The sequence below is a fragment of the Salvia splendens genome, chromosome 6 (genome assembly GCF_004379255.2).
Source record: "Salvia splendens isolate huo1 chromosome 6, SspV2, whole genome shotgun sequence".
Classification (NCBI taxonomy): domain Eukaryota; kingdom Viridiplantae; phylum Streptophyta; class Magnoliopsida; order Lamiales; family Lamiaceae; genus Salvia; species Salvia splendens.
The window spans coordinates 25,190,682-25,210,419 of NC_056037.1; the positions used below are offsets into that span (position 1 = coordinate 25,190,682).

Sequence of the window (19,738 nt, forward strand, 5' to 3'; positions counted from 1 at the left end):
CCACACCCTGAAACAGGGAAACATGACGGTGACAGAGTATGACTGTACTCTTTATGAGATGACCCGATATGCGCCCGAGTTGGTGGACAAGGATGAGAAGATGGCCGCAAAGTTTCGTTTCGGCCTTAGGCATGAGATAAAGGTAGCCGTGGCCAGCCACAGAGGAATTTCTTACTCCGAGGTTTTTAGTTGTGCATTAGATGTGGAGGAGGCACTGCCTAAGAACTAGAGGGTAACAAATCCTACCCCACCAACACCACAACCAAATTATCGAGACAATAGGAAGTGGGAAGGCAACCGAGCCCCTTTCGACAACAAGCGACATCATCCCACTTTCCGCCATTCACATAACTATGGCCGACAAGTCGTGTCACAACAGAGAGGAAATCAACAGAGGGCACCCATTTGCAACTGGTGCTCCAGGTATCACGTTGGAGAGTGCAGAATTGGAGGCATTCGATGCTTTGCTTGTGGTGGAAATGGGCACATGTCTCGAGAGTGTCCAAATAACAACAAAGGGGGAATGAGAAACGGGCAAGGACAGAGGCCACCACAACAACCACAACTGATTCGGCAAGTGGCCCCACAACCGGCAAAGGCGTATGCACTGAAAGGAAATCAAGGGCACGAGCAACAGGCCAACAAGGGCAAAGATAACATGGCAGGTATGGGCAAGCTCCAGCAACTACCTATTATCGTGTTGTTTGATACTGGTGCTTCGCACTCTTTTATTGCAATGTTATGTGTGAATGCCTTAGAACTCCCTACTGCTAAACTTGATTTGGGTTTGAGAGTGTCTTCACATGTTGGAGGCCTGATTGATATTGGGCAAACTTGCTTGAACGTATAGTTTGTTCTATGAGAGTTAGGAGTTGTAGCTCGTCTTTTACACGTTATGCCTTTGGAGAACGTTGACATAATTTTGGGAGTGGATTGGCTTGCCGAGAACCACGCGATGATCCACTGCAAGGAGAGACAAATCTCTTTTCAAGCCCCTGGCAAAGAGCCGACTATCTTGTATGGGATCTCCATGAACTGACGAACCTCCATAATCTCTGCATTACAAGCAACCACGAAGATCAGAAAAGGGCGTCCGGCATATCTTGTTTACTTGAATGGAGAGGAGAAGAAGGACTTGAAGGTGGAAGAAGTGGTGATAGTACGAGATTTTCCCAACGTGTTCCCTGAAACTTTGCCTGGACCACCGCCTGACAGACAAGTGGAGTTCACCATTGACTTGGAACCTGGATCAGCACCAGTATCGAAAGCACCATATCGAATGGCCTCTAAGGAGTCGGCTGAATTGAAGATTCAGTTGCAAGAACTACTAGATTTGGGATTCATGGGGAGCGCCTGTGTTATTCGTGAAGAAGAAGGATGGAACGATGAGGATGTGCATCGACTATCGTGAGCTCAACAAGTTGACCTTGAAGAATAACTACCCACTGCCAAGAATCGATGACTTATTTGATCAACTTCGAGGAGCTGGCGTATTTTCAAAGATGGACTTGAGGTCGGGATACCAACAACTAAAGGTCCGACGAGAGGATGTGCCTAAGACGGCTTTTCACACTCGTTATGGCCATTATGAATTTGTCGTGATGAACCGTTTTCCATGAGAGGATTGCCTAAGAACCATTTTCGTGCTGGTCTTCATCGATGATGTGTTGGTATACTCGAAGACTGAGGAGGAACATGGATGGCACCTACGAATCGTGTTGATAACCTTGCGGAAGGAAAAGTTGTATGCCAAGTTTAGTAAGTGTGAGTTTCGGTTGAATAAAGTGAACTTTCTATGTTATATAGTGAAGGCAGATGGAATTCAAGTGGACCCAGCGAAGGTCGAGGCCGTGCAAAATTGGAAATCGCCGAAAACGCCGAGTGGAATCTGAAGTTTCTTGGGATTGGCGGGATACTACCGACGTTTCATCAAGGGATTCTCTAAAATTGCGAGACCGATGACGCAATTGTTGAAGAAGGGAATCAAAGTGGTTTGAACGCCGGAATACGAGGCGAGTTTCCAACTGTTGAAGAGAAATTGACTACAGCACATGTCCTAGCGGTCGCCGAAAACCGACAAGGACTTCGCCGTCTGTACCAACGCCCCATTCTTTGGAATTTTCAAAAATCCCCTATTATTTAGGAGGAAGAAATTATTTTGTAGATTTAATTGGTACTTCATTTATTCCCTTTCTTGATTTTAAATCCAATTAAATCTCTCCATATCCTATTTTAATTAGGATTTGACTCTTTCCTTCTTGAAGACCTCATAATTTTACCCCCTTATACCTATAAATTTCCTTTTGGGATTAATTTATTTATCATCTATTTGTGGGAGTCTTTTCCTACAAAAAATTACCAAATTAAATCCTATTTCTATTTAATTGTGGATTTAAATATTTTTCCTTGATTACTCTCATAGTACACGCCACCCCCCTACTTGGAGATTTTTGAATTATCTTGTTACCTTATTTATGGGATACTCAATATCTTTTTACCTAAATTGTGAGTATATTTCTCTCCAAGTAAATACCAAATCAATTCCTTTGCTAATTAAATAGAAAAATTCGAAAACCCCTCCCCCACACTACCCGCCTATTTTCATTTAATTGTGGGATTTATTCATTGACCTCTATTTTATTCTTCCACAATTTTAATTGTTTTATTTAAGTGTGGGATTAGTCCTAGACTATAAATTGAGAAAAACCCTAACCCTAGCCCCATTTCACACGCCCCCTCTCTCTCCCTCTCCTCCTACACGCCTCCCTCCCTCTCTTCACCCTCTCAACAAATCCTTCACCAATTCTTTATTCTTGCTTCGTTTTGGAGTTGGAAACTCAAGATCCATCTAAGAATCGCATCATTCGTCATTCCTACCGATTGTTTTTCAAGAGAAAGGTATACTTTGATTCACCCTTCTCATTCTTCCCATTGAATCCATAATTTTTGAACCCCTCATGCATATAGTTGAGTGGAGAATCGTAAATCTAAGAATTTATTTGGTTGGAAAGGATGGTTGCACAAGAATGTTTATGTGTGTGCGTGTATATATGTTTGTTTGTGTGTAAGTGTGTGGTTGAATCATTACTGAATGCTATGTGTGATTATGAAAGCATGGTTGTAATTTCATTTTTTAAGCATGAATATGTGTTGGAAGCATGAATATGTATGTGTGGATGTATGATAGACAGACTAGGGTTTGTGAATGTTGAGCATGAAAACTGTTGTGTTCAGACAGTAGGTTCCGACGAGTATTTGACCAATCAAACGATCTTATTTTGTCATCAAATTTTAACTGGATGAATTTTTTGATGTCTTATGTGTTGTGGCAAAATTTCAGCATCAATTGATGATAGATGAATGTTTAATGAATTTTCCAAATGAACTGCGCAGTCCTGCAAGAATTTGTGTTTCGTCCAGTGAGTTTCATTTTTGTTTTAACCAATCAAAAGACATGATTTTGGTGTGAAGTTTTAACTGGATAAATCGCTATCTGTCTAGTGTGTGGTGACCAAATTTTAGCTTCATATGAGATCGGATGGAATTTTAATGATTTTTACAAAAAGACTACGTTGTTCTGTCAGATTCTGGTTTTGTTGAAATAGCCTTGCTTGACAAGTTTTGAATGAATTACACGATACATGTGTGAATAAGGAACGTATCCTAGGATGTGATTATGTTTTTCACGTTGATATATTCTTGAGTGTTCGTTTCGTTTATGTTGGTGAATGTTTGGGATGGGCAATCAAAGAAAACGATGAAAGGAACGATAGGGCATGAATGATAAATGTATTGATGGAAAAACTGATTGTGTTATGGTGTTGACAAGAGTTGTTATTCGTACGTGGGTACAAAGAGCATGGGTTGCATTAGAGTTGTGAATTGTGTTGTATAAGCTAGCGAGGTGGACTTTCTTTTACTAAACTCTTTTACGCTTTCAAACGTTTGATATTGGTGTTATAAGGGTGGTTTAAAGTGTTATGTCATGTCATGTTTGTTATGATGATGAGATTGTTGTCTGATGTCTAGTTCGTTGAGCTCGCTCCATTAGGCTATAGGGCTGTGTGAAACGAATTCGGGTCTGAGTAGGGCCGCAAACCCTATCAAGCTGTGTACACTGGTGGGATCATGAGCCGTCCTTGCTAGTCGGCTGGTCTCGTGGGTGAATAATGTGGCCACACTTTCGTCGCACTGTGATATGAGGATGTGAATGATTGATTGTTGAGATAGTGGGGAGATTGTTTGTCTAGCCAGACTATGAAACTTTTTTGTGATACTCGATGATATTTCTTATCTAAATGTAAAACTCGAGTTCACTATAGTATGGATGACATAACTTTTATCACAACTAGGGGAGGGTTAAAGAAGCGGGGAAGGAAGGGGGAAAACAACACAACTCAACCATAGCCCGAAACAAATGGGAATAGCTCGAATAAAATCAGAGTATCTCAACAATCAACAACTCAAAAATGAATATTATCTCAACGATAAATGAACTCAAAAGAAGGACAACTACTTAGCGGTCAGCTCTTCCGACGCTACTCCAACGGTAAGTTTTTTTCTCCCTTTTCCCCAATTCACTCTTATTAAGTTTTCTAATTATTTGATTTTAGTTATTAATGGGCATCAAGAATTTAAGATTGGAAGAAACAAAAGGCAACATCTAAATCATTCAACAAATTCCCAAGGGTGAATTAAATTCTCGTGGAGGAACTACCATGAGTTATGAATTATGCCAAGAAAATTGAGGGGAAGAGGCTATACCTATTCGTTCAATGTGCATGGAGAAAACTTGACAAGCTCATGGCTGCCCTACTCCAAACGTGATGAAAATTTGTGGGATGGTTTGGCTGTATATATTCCCATATAATTTGTAGATTTGAAACTGATATGGGGTAGTTGAGATATATAATAATTATGTGGAGATTTGGTTTGTTGGAGAGATTTTAGGGAGTGGAGATATGGGGAAATCGTTTGGTGATGGGGTTTGGAGAAATATATTTGACAAAGTTAACTAGGAAAAGATTTAATTAGATTAAATTGATTTTTTTTCCTCTCCTTTATTTTTCGGGGTGTTACAATTTCGGCGTGTGTCCACTGAGTATATCAAGTACTCAGCCCTGCATGTGTTTTCTCTATGTGCAGGTTGAGTGGGATGTTTCAGCGAATGTTGAGTCGAGCCTTAGGAATTCCCGGATGCGTCGTGTCTTCATACATGGGTGTCATCCTATGACTCTCCTTATATACTTGTTTTCCGCTACCTTGTTTGAAATTATTTTCTAAGTCTTCCTCATTACTCTATACTGTTTTATGCCATTAAGTACCTTGACACATTAATCCACTGCTTAACATTTTTATAGATTAAGGGCGGTCGTGACAAACTACTACTTGATTAGCTACGTCGCTTGGAATGGAAATGTCATGGATGGATCTCTCCTTCTGTTGGCTGCCGAAGGTTTTGAGCTGGAGCGAGGGTGGTAAGTAACCTTGGAAAGATGGTGGGATGAGCACACTTTTCTTCATGGTAATTCTTCTATTTTTACGGTGGTGTGACACATATCCCTAAAGTTACTCCTTTGTCTTGGCAACTTTGCCCCACATGATTTTTAGCCCTAACTCCTTTCTTCACTCCAACTTTGTGGTGTAGTCTGTCAACCAGTATGCATCATATCTTTAATGTATTTTGCCTCCAATTGGCTTTGCATCATGCTCACGTTGCAGCGATTGATTGGGCTCTACATGATTAGTTTGGCGGCTTTTATCTGCATTTTTGCACAAGATTGCTTCTTTTTCATCCACTTGATCAAGTTACACGTTGTAACTGATTTAGTAGTAATCCTGCACATTTAAGCTCAAAATTCGTGCATTATCTTTCCCAAAAACAAGTAAAATAGCCAAAAGCTAAGGCATGAAATGAGCCTCATGAGTACTACTCCCTCTGTCAACGAATAGGAGTCTCGATTTTCCATTTATCTGACAGCGAATAGGAGTCATGGTTCATTTTTACTATAAATGGTAATAGGGTCCCACATTCCACCAATTTATTCCACTATATTTCATTTAAAACTAATATATTCAAGTGAGGCTCATATTCCACTAACGTTTTCCAATCCACTTTTCTTAACATTTTGTAAAACTCGTGCCACCAAGAAATGGGACTTCTAATGGCTAACAGATGGAGTATATGTTACGAGTAAGAGCGTGTGAACAATAAGTTAAAAATTTATGCTATTTCGGTCAAAAAAGTAAAAATGAACAAAGATCTCAAATTATACTCCCTCCGTCCCGTAGAAATAGGTCATTTAGGGTTGCACAGATTTTATAGCGTAATTGGTAAAGTAAGAGAAAAATAGTTGAAATTGTGTAGTGGATGTGGGGCCCGTAATGATAAAGTATAAGAGAATGAGAAAATGGTTGTCATAAACGGATACGGACTTCTCTACATTATTCTCTCTCTTACTTTATCATTCATTCACTTTAACTATTTATTATCATTTTTGCAAAACGAGTGCAGAAACGCAAGTGTGGCTCCTAATGTGGGACGGAGGGAGTATTAGTTTATTACTCCTTCCGTCCCATAAAAATATGTGCATTTTCTATTTTCGTCAGTCCCATAAAAATATGGGCATTACTATTTATGGAAAGTTGTCACAACTCATTTCAATTTATGAAATGTTGTTCTCAACTTATTATCCATAAAAATATGTGTATTTCCATAAGAATGAAGAGAAAAGGAATGAAATTTCAAAAATTATTATATAGTGCTCTTTGTCCACCATTTAAAGAATCATTTTGTATTTTGGATTGTCCACGATATTTAGAACTATTTACTTTATTCCACTTTTAGTATGCGGACCCCACATTCCACCAATTTTTTACTTTCACAATCCAAATCCAATATAAAACTAATATTTTAAATGGTCTCACATTCTACTAACTTTCTTCATTTACATTTCTTCACAAAGTCAATAATTTTTAAAACTCGTATCGAATAAAAAAAACTCTTTAAATGATGAACGAAGCGAGTTCTTAGTTTTTTTTATATTTTGATCCATCTATAAGAATCAGTTCCTTTTTTACTTTTTGAAATGTGACTATAAGAAACGATTCAAAACATGATAGAATAAAATCAAGGGAGATCACCTATAAGGCTATAACATCGGAAGAAACAACAATGTCCTTTGGAATATGTCTTTCATAGATGTCCGTTTGAAAACATAGTAACAGAATTTGCAGCGGATATTCATTATATTTTGGTGGTATAATAGCGCGCCACAGTTAGAGGCAGAGTTAGCAACATATTGCTACCCTCTACGATTTAGCAACGGAAACTTCTGCTATCTAATTATTTCTTAATTAAAAAATTCAAAATTGGAAAAATTAATGGCTTAGCAACGGATTCTTTGTTGTTACTAAATAGCAGCGGAGAATAGTCGTTGCAAAACCTGTATCGGACCGAATGCTGCTAAATCGTGACAAGGATTTAATTAGCTTTTAAATTTATTCAAATTTCACCATGCCTCACGTTTACACTTAATTAAACGAGAAAATCGGGTTTGGGGGCACTCTACTACTACAATAACAAAAATGTACACACTTTGTTAATTGCTCCATATATGGGAAAAATGCCAACCGGGCTGGCGTTTTATTAAGTGAAAAAACGCCAACCGTGATGGCGTGTTACATTGAACTTGCGAATTTTAAAAAACACTTTGTTGGCGTTTCTTCTTGTTTAAAATGCCATTCACGTGGGCGTGTTTAGTTTAAAAACGCCATTAGCATTGGCATTTTTATCTTAAAAACGCCATCCAGGTTGGCGTGTTAGCGTTGAACCATATACCAGCAAGATTCCTCCCAAAAACGCGAACCCTAAACACTTTCCCTCCCCAATTGCGAAAACTCTCCCCAAAGCCGAAAAACCTTAAGGAAACTCTTGCTCGGGTCGACATAATCGGCAATTTGAAGGTGAAGATTTCAATTTTGGTTCATTCTTCCAAACATTAGTCTTCCTATTCGGTTAGTATATCTAAATTTTGACTAATATTTGATGGATTTTTATGATAGTCTATATTGTAGTGTAATTAATAGAAATATTTGATAGATCTTTATCATATTATATATTCTAGTATATCTAATTTTTTTATCAATATTTGATGGATTGTTATGATAGTATATATTTGATGTAATTAATATATAATTTTTTGACCAATGTTGGCTTACTCTACATAATGATAAATGTAAAAATAATACATATTTGTGTTTTACATTATTGCAGATAGTATGACGTGGTGTGTCAATTTATATTGGGGGGAAAGATAATTCCCGGAGTAGTTATTTCATATGATCCTCCTTTTTCAAAAGGATTCATTATGTTTGATGAAAGTGTTTCCTATGATAAGCTTGTGGAAACAATTTGTGAAAGGACGGGGATAAGCATATTTGAAAACAAAGTTCAAATAATATGGAAACGTACTATATGCATTGGATCTGGAGTCACGTTTATAGGTACTCTACTAGAAGAAGTTTGCATGCCACTAATGTTCAGTGAGAGTATGGCTACAGGAGGTCAAATTGAATTATTTGTTGAGTATTCGACAATTACTCAACAAATAAGTCATCATGTCATAAGTTATGATGTCGGTACGTCTACGAGAGCCCAAGAACCAAATTTTGTTGCAACACAAGATTTTGATGTTGTAGGCGTGCGTTTAGGAGACAGTGACAATTATCATGTGGTTGATGACATTATAGGTCCTGATAAAGCCGACTCTCTTGAGCCACAATCACCATATGATTCTGAAGATGTAAACAGTGTTAGTACAGACTTAGATGGTGATCCGTCTGATGATGAATAATTTGTTGATTCAAAACCATCCATTCCAGTTGGAGAAACAGCAGCTGAAGAAACAGTAGTTGGAGAAACAGCAGTTAGAGGAAGAGCAGTTGGAGGAAGAGTAGTTCCACTGTTCCCACAACGTGGAATGAACAATTTTCGCACCTTACCAGGTACGTATGATAGCTTTGATCCAAAGAACTTTAAGCATGCTGATCCGAGTGTGCATTATTGGAGTGAAAAGATCCTAGCAATGTCGGTTTGCATACTAAATTTAGAACGAAGTTGGAATTGAAGACAGCTGTGACTTTTTGGCATTTGGAAAAGATCCGACAATATACAGTTGCTGAAAGTAAAGGAAAGAGATAGCATGCAGTTTGTAAGTTGCCACAAGGAAATCCGAAAGATAAGTCTTACCGAAATATTTGTGGGAGTGTCGAGCAACATTGAGAAAACATGATGAACACTGGCAAATTAGAGTGTTTAGCACTACTCATACTTGTATGGGGATTGTAATTATAATGGGCATGCTAATCTTTCGTCGTCCATTATATCATTGAGTGTTCGATATCAGATAGAAAATGATCCTACCTACAAGGTAAAAACTATTGTGGCGGATATTGAAAATAGATTTCATGTAAAAATTAGTTACAAGAAAGCATGGTATGCTCGGAGGACAGCTATTGAGCTTGTATATGGTGGATGGGAGTGGTCATTCAAAGTTTTACCGGCTTATTTGAATGAAATGCAAAGACAAAATCTTGGTACAATTGTCGAATGGTTGCATGATGACAGATTAAGCCACGGTATGAACAAGGTATGCAAGTACGTATTTTGGGCTTTTTGGACCAGCTGTGGAGGCTTTTCAACTATGCAAACTAGTTTTAACAGTTGATGAAACTCATCTACGTGGACAATGTCGAGGTAAAATTCTTATTGCCGTTGGATTTGATGCTAACAAGAAATGTTTGCCTGTTGCACATGCCATTGTTGATGAGGAAACCATAGAAAGTTGGAATTGGTTTATGGAACGCATTAGACTTCATGGAGCAAAACATGAAATATGTGTAATATCTAATAGGCACATGGGAATCATAGATGCAATGAATTCTCCCATATGGAAAGAAGAACCTAAAGGTCATCACAGGTTTTGCTTGGTACATGTTAGAAAGAATGTTCTGCAGAATCACAAAGGTATCATGGTTAAAAGATTGGTTTGGAAAATGGGTATTGCTACCAAAAAGCCCAAGTTTAAGAAAAGACGGCATTTACTTCGAGACATCAACAACGAGGCTTTGCGGTACCTTGATACCGTGGATAAAGAAAAATGGAATTTGGCATACGACAAACACAAGAGATGGGGTGAGATGATTACTATTATGGTGGAATCTTACAACAATGTGTTCAGAGGCGCAAGAGAACTCCCAATCAAAGCTTGCATTGATATGACATTTTGAAGGACAATGAATGGTTCAATGAGTGGGCAATTGCATGTGCGACACAACTTACCTCGTAGGCGCATGAAAAGTTGTGCAAAAATGATGCAAAAGGTCAATTACATAATGTGAGAGCACCAAGCTCAATTCGAGGGATTTATGTGGTTCGAACAAGACGTCGAATTGGGGGAAAAGGTGGTAACAAGTGGAAGGTGTTGTACTTGGAGTCGAACTACAAATGTCAAAAGTGGCAGATGTGGAGACTTCTGTGTTCACATGCAGCGGCAGTTGTGCTGTTTAGAAACGACAACATGATGTCGCTTGTGAATCTCATATACCACACAAGTGTTTGGATACACCAATATTCTGGGGTGTTCAAACCACTCAACACCCAGATTATTAGGACGTGCCCGAATGGACTTTGCAATGTTCACGAACTAAGTTAATGCCTCGAAGTCACAGTCGGTACCGTACAACTAGGATTCCTAATCAGATGGATGTCTGTGAAGCTGACCAGCCACGAGCTCGACGATGTTGTAAACAATGCCGTCAACCTGGTCACGACAGGCGCAACTGCTCGACTTCTTGATTGTTTAGACTTATGTATCGATTAATACTTGGACTTATGTATTGATTACTGTGTGGACTTATGTAATATCCAATATGTTACTTCGGTGGACTTATGTAGTTGTCAAAATTTTACCTATTGTATTGAAGGGATGGAAAAATGAAAGTTTGAAAATTTGAAAAATGTTTCAGAATAGAAACGCCAGCCTGAATGGCGTTTTCTTGGAAAATGCCAATTAGAATGGCGAGTCATTATAGAATGGTTGAAACTCAGTTGAAACATCAGAGTGTAAAACGCCAGTCCAGTTGGCTTGTTTCCTTAAACACGCCTACCAAGAAGGCGTCTTTCTGTAAAACGCCAGCCTGAATGGCATTTTCCTCAAAAACGCCAACCACAACGGCGAGTCATTACAGAATGGTTCCATTTCCATTGGGCTGAAACTCGGTTGAAACATCAGAGTGTAAAACGCCAGTCCGTTGGCGTTTTTCCTTAAACACGCCTACCAAAAAGGCCATCTTCAACCATCCTAAAAATTGTGAACAAATCCGGTCGTCCTGTCATGTCTTGCCCACTTAGAAAGTGTCGTATTTTGTGAGGATGTCGTTTTAATTTTAAAAGTTGTTTCAATTTTAAAAGCGTCTCCACCTAAAATTTTCAAAGTTAATTACATTTGCATCATATGAATTTAAATAATTAATAGTTGTTTCAATTTACCGCGTAGCTATGAGAGGATGTCGTTTCATGGAAGCCCTCCTGAGCATGCACGCCAGGTTTTGTTAAGTACACCTCGGTTATCCGACGAAACCAATCCATATACTCATCAGTTGCAATAGGCTTAGTTGAGTACTCTACATCAGTCCACACCATGTTGTGCCTATTGTCCCAATCCTGTTTATGATTGGCGTAGTACTCAACCCAATTCTGGCTAGATTTTCCACGACGATCTTGTTTCACAAAATCAGTTCTGTGGAACCGGTTGACCTGCGAGATATACGGTTGGAAAATCCCAAATTATCGCAACACTCCCTGTGGCAAGTGTGGCTCAACCAGATTCCAGCAAATAAGGGTTGTGATCGACGTCCATATAGGACGACCGTCAACACAAATATCCGGTAGATTTCGTATGACATAAGGCTTCCAAATAAATTACAGATGAAACAAATTTAGTCAAAACAAATTCAATAAAAACATCAAACAAACAACAAATTAGGTTACGTAAATTACTTGGTTGGCGTGCATTCTGGTGAATTGATCTCTGAAATTTTCAATGCAATGCCGGGGTGCTTTTACATATGAGGCCGGACCAGTCCATCAAAAAATTAAATTATGAGTGAATAACACAGAAATTAATAAGAATTATGCTTAAAAAAGTAATTAGTGAACAACTTACGCGACTGCACATGGTACGTAGTCTATAGGCACGAGATTTACCATATGCGGTCTAATATTTGGGATTCTCTCCCAAGCCCACAGATGTAACAAAGTAAGAGCTCCTCCGACATCGATCCTCCTAGCAAGGGCAGCTTCACATAGATTGTGGTACAAACAAGCAAGAGTCGCACCACCCCAGCTATAGCTAGCACATCGTTCTACATCCATGAAAAATTGCAAGTAGAATAATGGAATTTTATTTCCGGATGCATTCAGGATCATCAGACCACCAAGTAACAGCAGACAATAAACACGAGCACGTTGAACATATATGTACTGGTGGTGTACATCACTCAACTCAATCTTTAGTTGATTTGATAAGCTTGTCTGCTTCCAAACCATTTCTTTCAGATCAACTGCATCTGGAATAAAGCCAAGATAACCCGTCAGAGCATCACCGTCAACTTTGAGGCCCCATAAGACCTCCACGTCTTCTAGTGTCATTGTCGCTTCACCAACTGGAAAGTGAAACGTGTGAGTCTCTGGCCTCCATCGTTCAATCAATACGATGATAAGATGGTGGTCAATGTCTTTTGGTTGACCACACCTCAATATCCCGCCGAACCCCATCTCGTCTATCACTGCCAAAACACGAGGATGTATGGGAACATACCAAATGATTCCTTTGTATCTTCTACAGCTTACGTCTTCTGTTAGAACTCCTTCCCATATATTGTTAGAGACGTGTTGTCTGTGAAGATATAATACAGAAGTGTCCTCAGGACCACATAAGAGTCTTCGACGAGCACTTGAAGATGATGTCATACTTCACCAACACAACATTCACAATTCAAATTACACACACAAACCTAAACAATTTCAATACTTGGATACTATTTAAGTCAATATCACAAAATAGAACACCAATGCCAAATAATGCACAATACAGAAATGCACAAATTCACCTACACAACATTACACAAATTCACCTACACAATATTACACAAAATTATTACACAATTCACCTACACAACAGTAACAATTCAAACTAAACAATATACATCAACCTAAACAATTTCAATAATTTGTCACTATTGAACCTAATATCAAATAACGTAACACATAAACCCAAATAATGCAACACCAATTTAAAATCCCACATAAACTAAATCAAGTAGCCCAATTTTTAAGTTAGAACAACACTATCTAGTTTAAACCCAATTTTAATAACATTTATACCATAACTAAACACTAATATCTCAAATATTAATCAACAATAATGCATTCAAACAACCCACTGCACAAAATAATAACACAACACAAATTATCAACGCAATTTACAACTCATTACAAACCCTAACTAACTACAAAACAATTACTCCATTATTGTCAAAATAAGCATACTAACCGAATGATATATCAAATCTACGGAAGAATGGCACCGATTAACTCCTTGTCGATGCAATTGCAAGAGACTGGCGTCGAAGGGAAAGAAATCGCCACTGCTACTGCTTTTTGAGTGTGGTTTGCTGATTTGGGGAAGAAATCCCGATATAATGCCCTATTATGTGAAGAAACGCCACTGAGAGTGGCGTGTTCTAATTTATATTTATTTTTTTCGGAAATTCAATCATAACACGCCACTGCGACTGGCGTGTTTTAATTCTTTATTTTTTTTGGAAATTCCACCGTAACACTCTATTGCGACTGGCGTGTTCTAATCAATAGACGCCATCCTAAATGGCGTTTTTAAACAAAACACGCCAACCTAGTTGGCGAGTTTAAATAAGTACCATTTTTTTTTAAATTCACAGATTCAATGTAAAACATCATCACGGTTAGCGTTTTCACTTAATAAAACGCCAGTTCAACTGACGTTTTACCCATATATGGAACAATTAACAAAGTGGGTACATTTTTGTTATTGTAAAGGTAGAGTGCCCCCAAACCCGATTTTCTCTAATTAAACACAACTCCAACGACCCCTCTCCACGCCTCACGCCGCCGCTCTCCTCTAAACGCCGCTGCTGCTTCTCTCCGCTAACGTCGCCGCCGCCGCTGCTCTGCTTTGAACGCCGCCGGTTCTTTCTCCTTCCTTCTATCTATGTATATTATGTTGTTAATTTGTTTTTGATTGGGATTTTTTAGGGTTGAATTCAACTTTTAATCAACACAATCTCTTCACATTTTGAAGAAATATTGTCAACACAATTTCACTTCTTCACTGTTTTAGGCGTGAGCTTTCCCGAATATATTAGTAGTCATAGTTTGATGCATAGCCTCTTGTTTTCCTTTTCACTGCCAATATTTATTATGCATACATAATTATTTGTGTATACGATTAGGGAATGAAAACTGGTGTGCTATCAATAATTGAATAACATATTTTATATGATTTTGTTTCTTGCTGGTTCTGCGTTTCAATAAGCAAGACAATTTATATATGTATAGGGATTAGGGAATGAAAAATGGGATGTAAGTTTTTTGATAGAAGATGTGCTTGAAAGCAACTTTTAATCAACATAACTTCACATTTTTAGGCGTGAGATTTCATTGATTTTTTGTTGAAGTGAACGGCTCCCTCAGCTGCATTCTAGTTACTTTGCATACATATTTATATATGAATAGGAATTAGGGAATGAAAATTGGGTTGTTAGTTTTCTAATAGAAGGAGTGTATTTATTTGATTTGGATCCCTATGTCTTCTACTGGTTCTGCATTTCACCCATTCATGAGCAAGACAATTTATATATGTATTAAGTAACATGTTGTCTAATTTGGGGGATTTTTTTATATAAAATTGAAGCCATTGATGCATATTATTTTTGTCTACACTGATTTATTCAGACCAGCAATAAGGATTTGATTCTTGATGATTGGATATTACTCCAATTTTTGTTCTATTGTATTTGAGTATTGATTGCTTCCTTATAGCTTCGTAATTAACATAAAGCAACTGATTAGCAAGAAAGAAAGCAAATGATTAACAAGTGAAGATGTTTTAAATGGTAAATGGTCATAGCAAATGAGCAATATGAAGTATAATTACTGCTGTTTCATATTGTAGATGTTTTGTGTACTTATAAAAGCATTAGTAGTATTAATGAATTAGGACTCAATTTTATCACGAGTATAGACATTCTGTTTTCTGTAGTTTGTTTCCATAGAGAGATACATCACATGCTTTTACTGTCCTAGAAGAGCTTATCAAGGTCAGTATTTACTATTGCATCATTGTTATAAATCTACATGGTTTTCCCCTTAAATCTAAATGATACTAATTATTTTGCAGTATACGATTGATTATCCATGAATGCGTATGCTGGCTCTTCACTTTAATTGATTGTCATGTTTGTGATTAGATAATTTAAATTGTTAGGTTTCCATAAATTTTTATTCTTAATAAATCTTCAGGTCTACACTTTAGCATTGTTGCTAAAGAAAAAAGAATAAGCTAAAGATAAGTTAAGAGAAGAATTTATTACAAAGGTTAGCATCTTTATCTTGTTTCTTTATGCTTTTTTGTACCATGACCCAAATAGTGGTAATAGCACTAAGTATATTGTTTATAGGAGCATTTTAGGGTGTAGATGCTGGTTAGGACCCAATTTGATGTGAGGTGATTTTGTGCTTTGATTGTGAATGATAGTTAGTTAAGAGTTTGTACTACAGCAAGAATTATGGAGGGAAGAGTCAGCAAGTGGACCGCAAACTTGAAGAGATGGAAGAAAAATTCAATGATGAGCGCGAGAAGAGAATGAAATTAGAGGAAGATCTGTCGATTCTGAATGAGAGGATGGACCAGTTCATGTCCCTAGTCCTATAACTCCCGTCGTTCAGTCTCGTAGTTCATGACCAGTTTGGCCACTATTTTGTAATTCACTATCAGCTTTATTTCAAAGTCATGACATTATTTGCAAAATACTTTTTAATATATCTATTACTATTTTTTGCTACAAAGAATTGTTATTTATTTGTTGAGATGTTGGTTTGTTGTAAATAGGTTGTCGTAACTGAGTAAGCAATAGAAAAATTGCTTCGTAAATAAAATTTAAAATTAGCAACAGAATAGCAATATATTAAATAAAAATAAAAATAAAACCTCCAGTAGCGGAATATATATAAGAATATTTATATTCTTATGTAACTCGTGTATCTATTCATTTAATATTAAAGATTAAGTTCATATTAAAGGTTAATGATTACAATATAAAAGACGATATCGTGATGGACCGGTTTCGATAAAGGATTAGAATTGGGTTTATTGATAACCCTCCTCTCTTACCTCTAATTATGGTAATAAATATATATTGTGTATGAATATATGTATATGGGGATGTATTCATTTCCTTTTCCTATATTTCCTCCTTTTTCCTTCTTAATATAAGCCATTAAATTCGAGAAATGGACGGTCAAGATCAACATTGGGTAATTAATCTCGTTGCATTATTTGTCCTATTTTGTGCACAATAGTAATCTAATAATGGCTGGAACATTAATAATGAATTGTAAACCGCTACGAATAATGCACCACATGGTAACGAGTAATGCATATAATTGAATATATAATGCACAATTTGTTAACTGCAATGCATACGAACAAGATGTGCTGTGTTATGATGTTTGACACGCGTTTCTTGTTTCCCCTAAGGGTTTAATAAGCTTAGGGGCTAGGGGATAGTACGTACGCATTAATAACAAATTATAAAACGATACGAATAATTCACCAACTTGTCACGAGTAAGCGATGTTATTATCTATATAATGCACAATATGTGAACCGCAATGCATACGAATAAGATGTACCATGTTATGATGTTTGCACACGTTTCTTGTTTCCCCTAAGGGTTTAATAAGCTTAGGGGCTAGGGTATAGTACTACTCTTACCATGTGAAGATTACATACGTGTCTACGTACTATACCCTAGCCCCTAAGCTTATTAAACCCTTAGGGGAAACAAGAAACGTGTGTCAAATATCATAACATGGTACATCTTATTCGTATGCATTGCAGTTCACATATTTTGCATTATATAGTTAATAACATCCATTACTCGTGACAATTTGGTGAATTATTCGTATCGTTTTATAATTTGTTATTAATGCGTACGTACTATACCCTAGCCCCTAAGCTTATTAAACTCTTAGGGGAAACAAGAAACGTGTGTCAAACATCATAACACATCACATCTTGTTCGTATGCATTGCAGTTCACAAATTGTGCATTATATAGTCAATTATATCCATTACTCGTTACCATGTGGTGCAGTATTCGTAGCGGTTTACAATTCATTATTAATGTGTACGTACTAAACCCTAACCCCTAAACTTATTAAACCCTTAGAAGAAATAAGGACCGTGTGCCAAACAACGAAACATTGTAGTTCACATATTGTGCAGTATATAGTCAATTATATGCATTACTCGTGACCATGTGGTGCATTATTCGTAGATACCAAAATGTGGCAGTTCCTTTTCCGTCAAATGTCAATAATGACCCTGTAATGCATACAACCACCTTCTATAATGCAACACGGAACCAATTTTATAGAATCAATCTGATCCGTTGATGCCTTAGATCTAACGCGTAATATTAAGAAGGAAAAAAGATCTAAGATGTGAAAAGGAGAATAAGGCTCCCCTATGTACTCCCTCTGTCCCATTAGAAATGCAACGTTTTCCTTTTTGGCCTGTCCCATTAAAAATGAAACGTTTCTAAAAATGGAAACAATACTCTCTCTACTTTTTCTTCTCTCTTACTTTACTCTCTCTTCATTAACTCACAAAACAACACTACATAAAATCTCGTGCCGAAAAGGAAATGTTGCATATTTAATGGGACGGAGGGAGTATATATATATACATATGAAAGGTTTCATTACAAATATAAAGTAATGATTATTGTATATACGTATATGTATGAATGAGCATGTAAGTGACATTTGGAATTGCTATACATATATGTATTACTATGCATGTGTAAGTGTGGTACAGTTGAATTGTGAGATAATGTTAATTAATTTATTATTACTAAACTAATTCACAATTCCAACCGACACTTGTTAACGGAAATCGGAAACGGGTGACATGCATGTAAATATGTGTGTAGCGGTTATGTCCATATTTAATGAATAAAAGGTGACAGCAGTTAAGTATATTATATAAAATGATTTACTTAGTAAATCAAGACATTATAATATATTCATGAACAGTCATGTTTGTTCCTTTTAATCGTCAGTTGGTGCATGGAATGCTATATGGAAACCGACGCACCCTTTGACAAAAGGTTGTGCAATGGCTATAAATATGGATGGTTCATTCATAAACAAGATCATCCAAAGAACAATTTGCATTCTATAAGCAATTGTTTACACATATATATTTTATAGTATTAATAACTCTCGATTCTTTGTCCATTAAAAGAATCATTAAAGACTAGAAGTCAAAGAGGGGATAACATCAATTGGAGAATTCAGTCAAAAGAAAGGACGAACATCAATTGGTGGATTCAACCTCTACATCAAATGAAGAAAGCATGGATGGAGGTTGGTGATTTTATCTCCACTTTATAGTATAATGTTGTGGTTGAATTAATTTAAATCTAGAATTAGATTTCATTATCGAAATCATTAAAGCATTGAGATCTGGCTAATGTTGGTATCAGAGCCAATCTAGATTTGGTTAATTCACCATTTATGTGATTTCAAAATCGAAATTTGAATGCTCTTAGTTTTTTTCGATTCTGGTTAATATGCTTCCGCTTGTGTGTTGGGTAATTGTTTTATGAAATGTTAAAACAATATTAAGATATTCTACCCATTAAAGATTTCTATATTTAAATAATATATAACTAGTTTATCACCAAAGTGGTCTTGTTATATTGCATTATTTATTGAAAATAATAAATGTTAATTAATTGATCATGATTATAGAGATTCTATAAATGACATAAGAGTTTGATTGATCAATTATTTTATTATCTATATACTGGGAGATCACCCAAAGGTGGATCATTGTATATAGTTAATAAATACGAAGTGGATAAATCTTTTCTGAAAGGTCCGGAAAAATATATCCATAAGGAAAAGAAGTGTTTCATTTGCAAGCAAATAGAACACTTCAGGAAAGATTGTCCTAAGAGGAAGGCTTGGTTCGATTAGAAAGTTGAACATAACGGTTTTATTTACTTTAAATTAAATCTTATCGAAGAGCCTAATAATACTTAGTGGTCAGTTTTTGTTGCTACAATTCGTATGTCTCATATTAAACATCGATTCAGTTCAATCCAATTTATAAAAGGAGTTGAACAATATTTGTTCATGGAAAACATGACTAAAGCATTGAATAGAGGCATTGAGACTTACAGATTGATCTTAGACATCGAATGTCATTTAGATCTTAAAGATTATCTCTATGAGCCTGAATATGCTATAACTCTTGTTTTCGTAAGTAGATTGGATAACTTAAGTTTTAATAACAAGATTGGATATGGTGTATCTACATCGTACCGAAATGATTACTATGATGGTA

General features: G+C 36.7%; 1 protein-coding gene and 1 long non-coding RNA gene across 3 annotated transcripts; one reads left to right on the plus strand and one right to left on the minus strand.

Annotated features, from left to right (window-relative positions):
• Nucleotides 1-11,542: 11,542 nt before the first annotated feature.
• On the minus strand, nucleotides 11,543-13,033 carry LOC121809011 (protein MAIN-LIKE 1-like). Its single transcript, XM_042209563.1, has 2 exons — nucleotides 12,269-13,033; nucleotides 11,543-11,818 (listed from the first exon to the last, which is right to left on the minus strand). The coding sequence occupies exons 1-2, from the start codon at nucleotides 13,031-13,033 to the stop codon at nucleotides 11,543-11,545; spliced, it is 1,041 nt and encodes a 346-aa protein (XP_042065497.1).
• Nucleotides 13,034-14,157: 1,124 nt separating this feature from the next.
• Nucleotides 14,158-16,164, plus strand: LOC121806615. 2 transcript variants are annotated; one of them, XR_006051689.1, is made up of 2 exons: nucleotides 14,158-15,420; nucleotides 15,623-16,164. It is a non-coding gene; the product is annotated as an uncharacterized LOC121806615 (long non-coding RNA). The 2 variants fall into 2 exon arrangements; XR_006051690.1 differs by having other exon boundaries at nucleotides 14,158-14,289.
• The last annotated feature ends 3,574 nt before the right edge of the window (nucleotides 16,165-19,738 follow it).

Coding starts and splice junctions, on each gene's coding strand:
- LOC121809011 (XM_042209563.1), bottom strand. CDS start 13,033: ATGACATCATCTTCAAGTGCTCGTCGAAGACTCTTATGTGGTCCTGAG. Junction 11,819..12,268: donor CAAATATTAGACCGCATATG/GTAAATCTCGTG, acceptor TATATCTCGCAG/GTCAACCGGTTCCACAGAAC.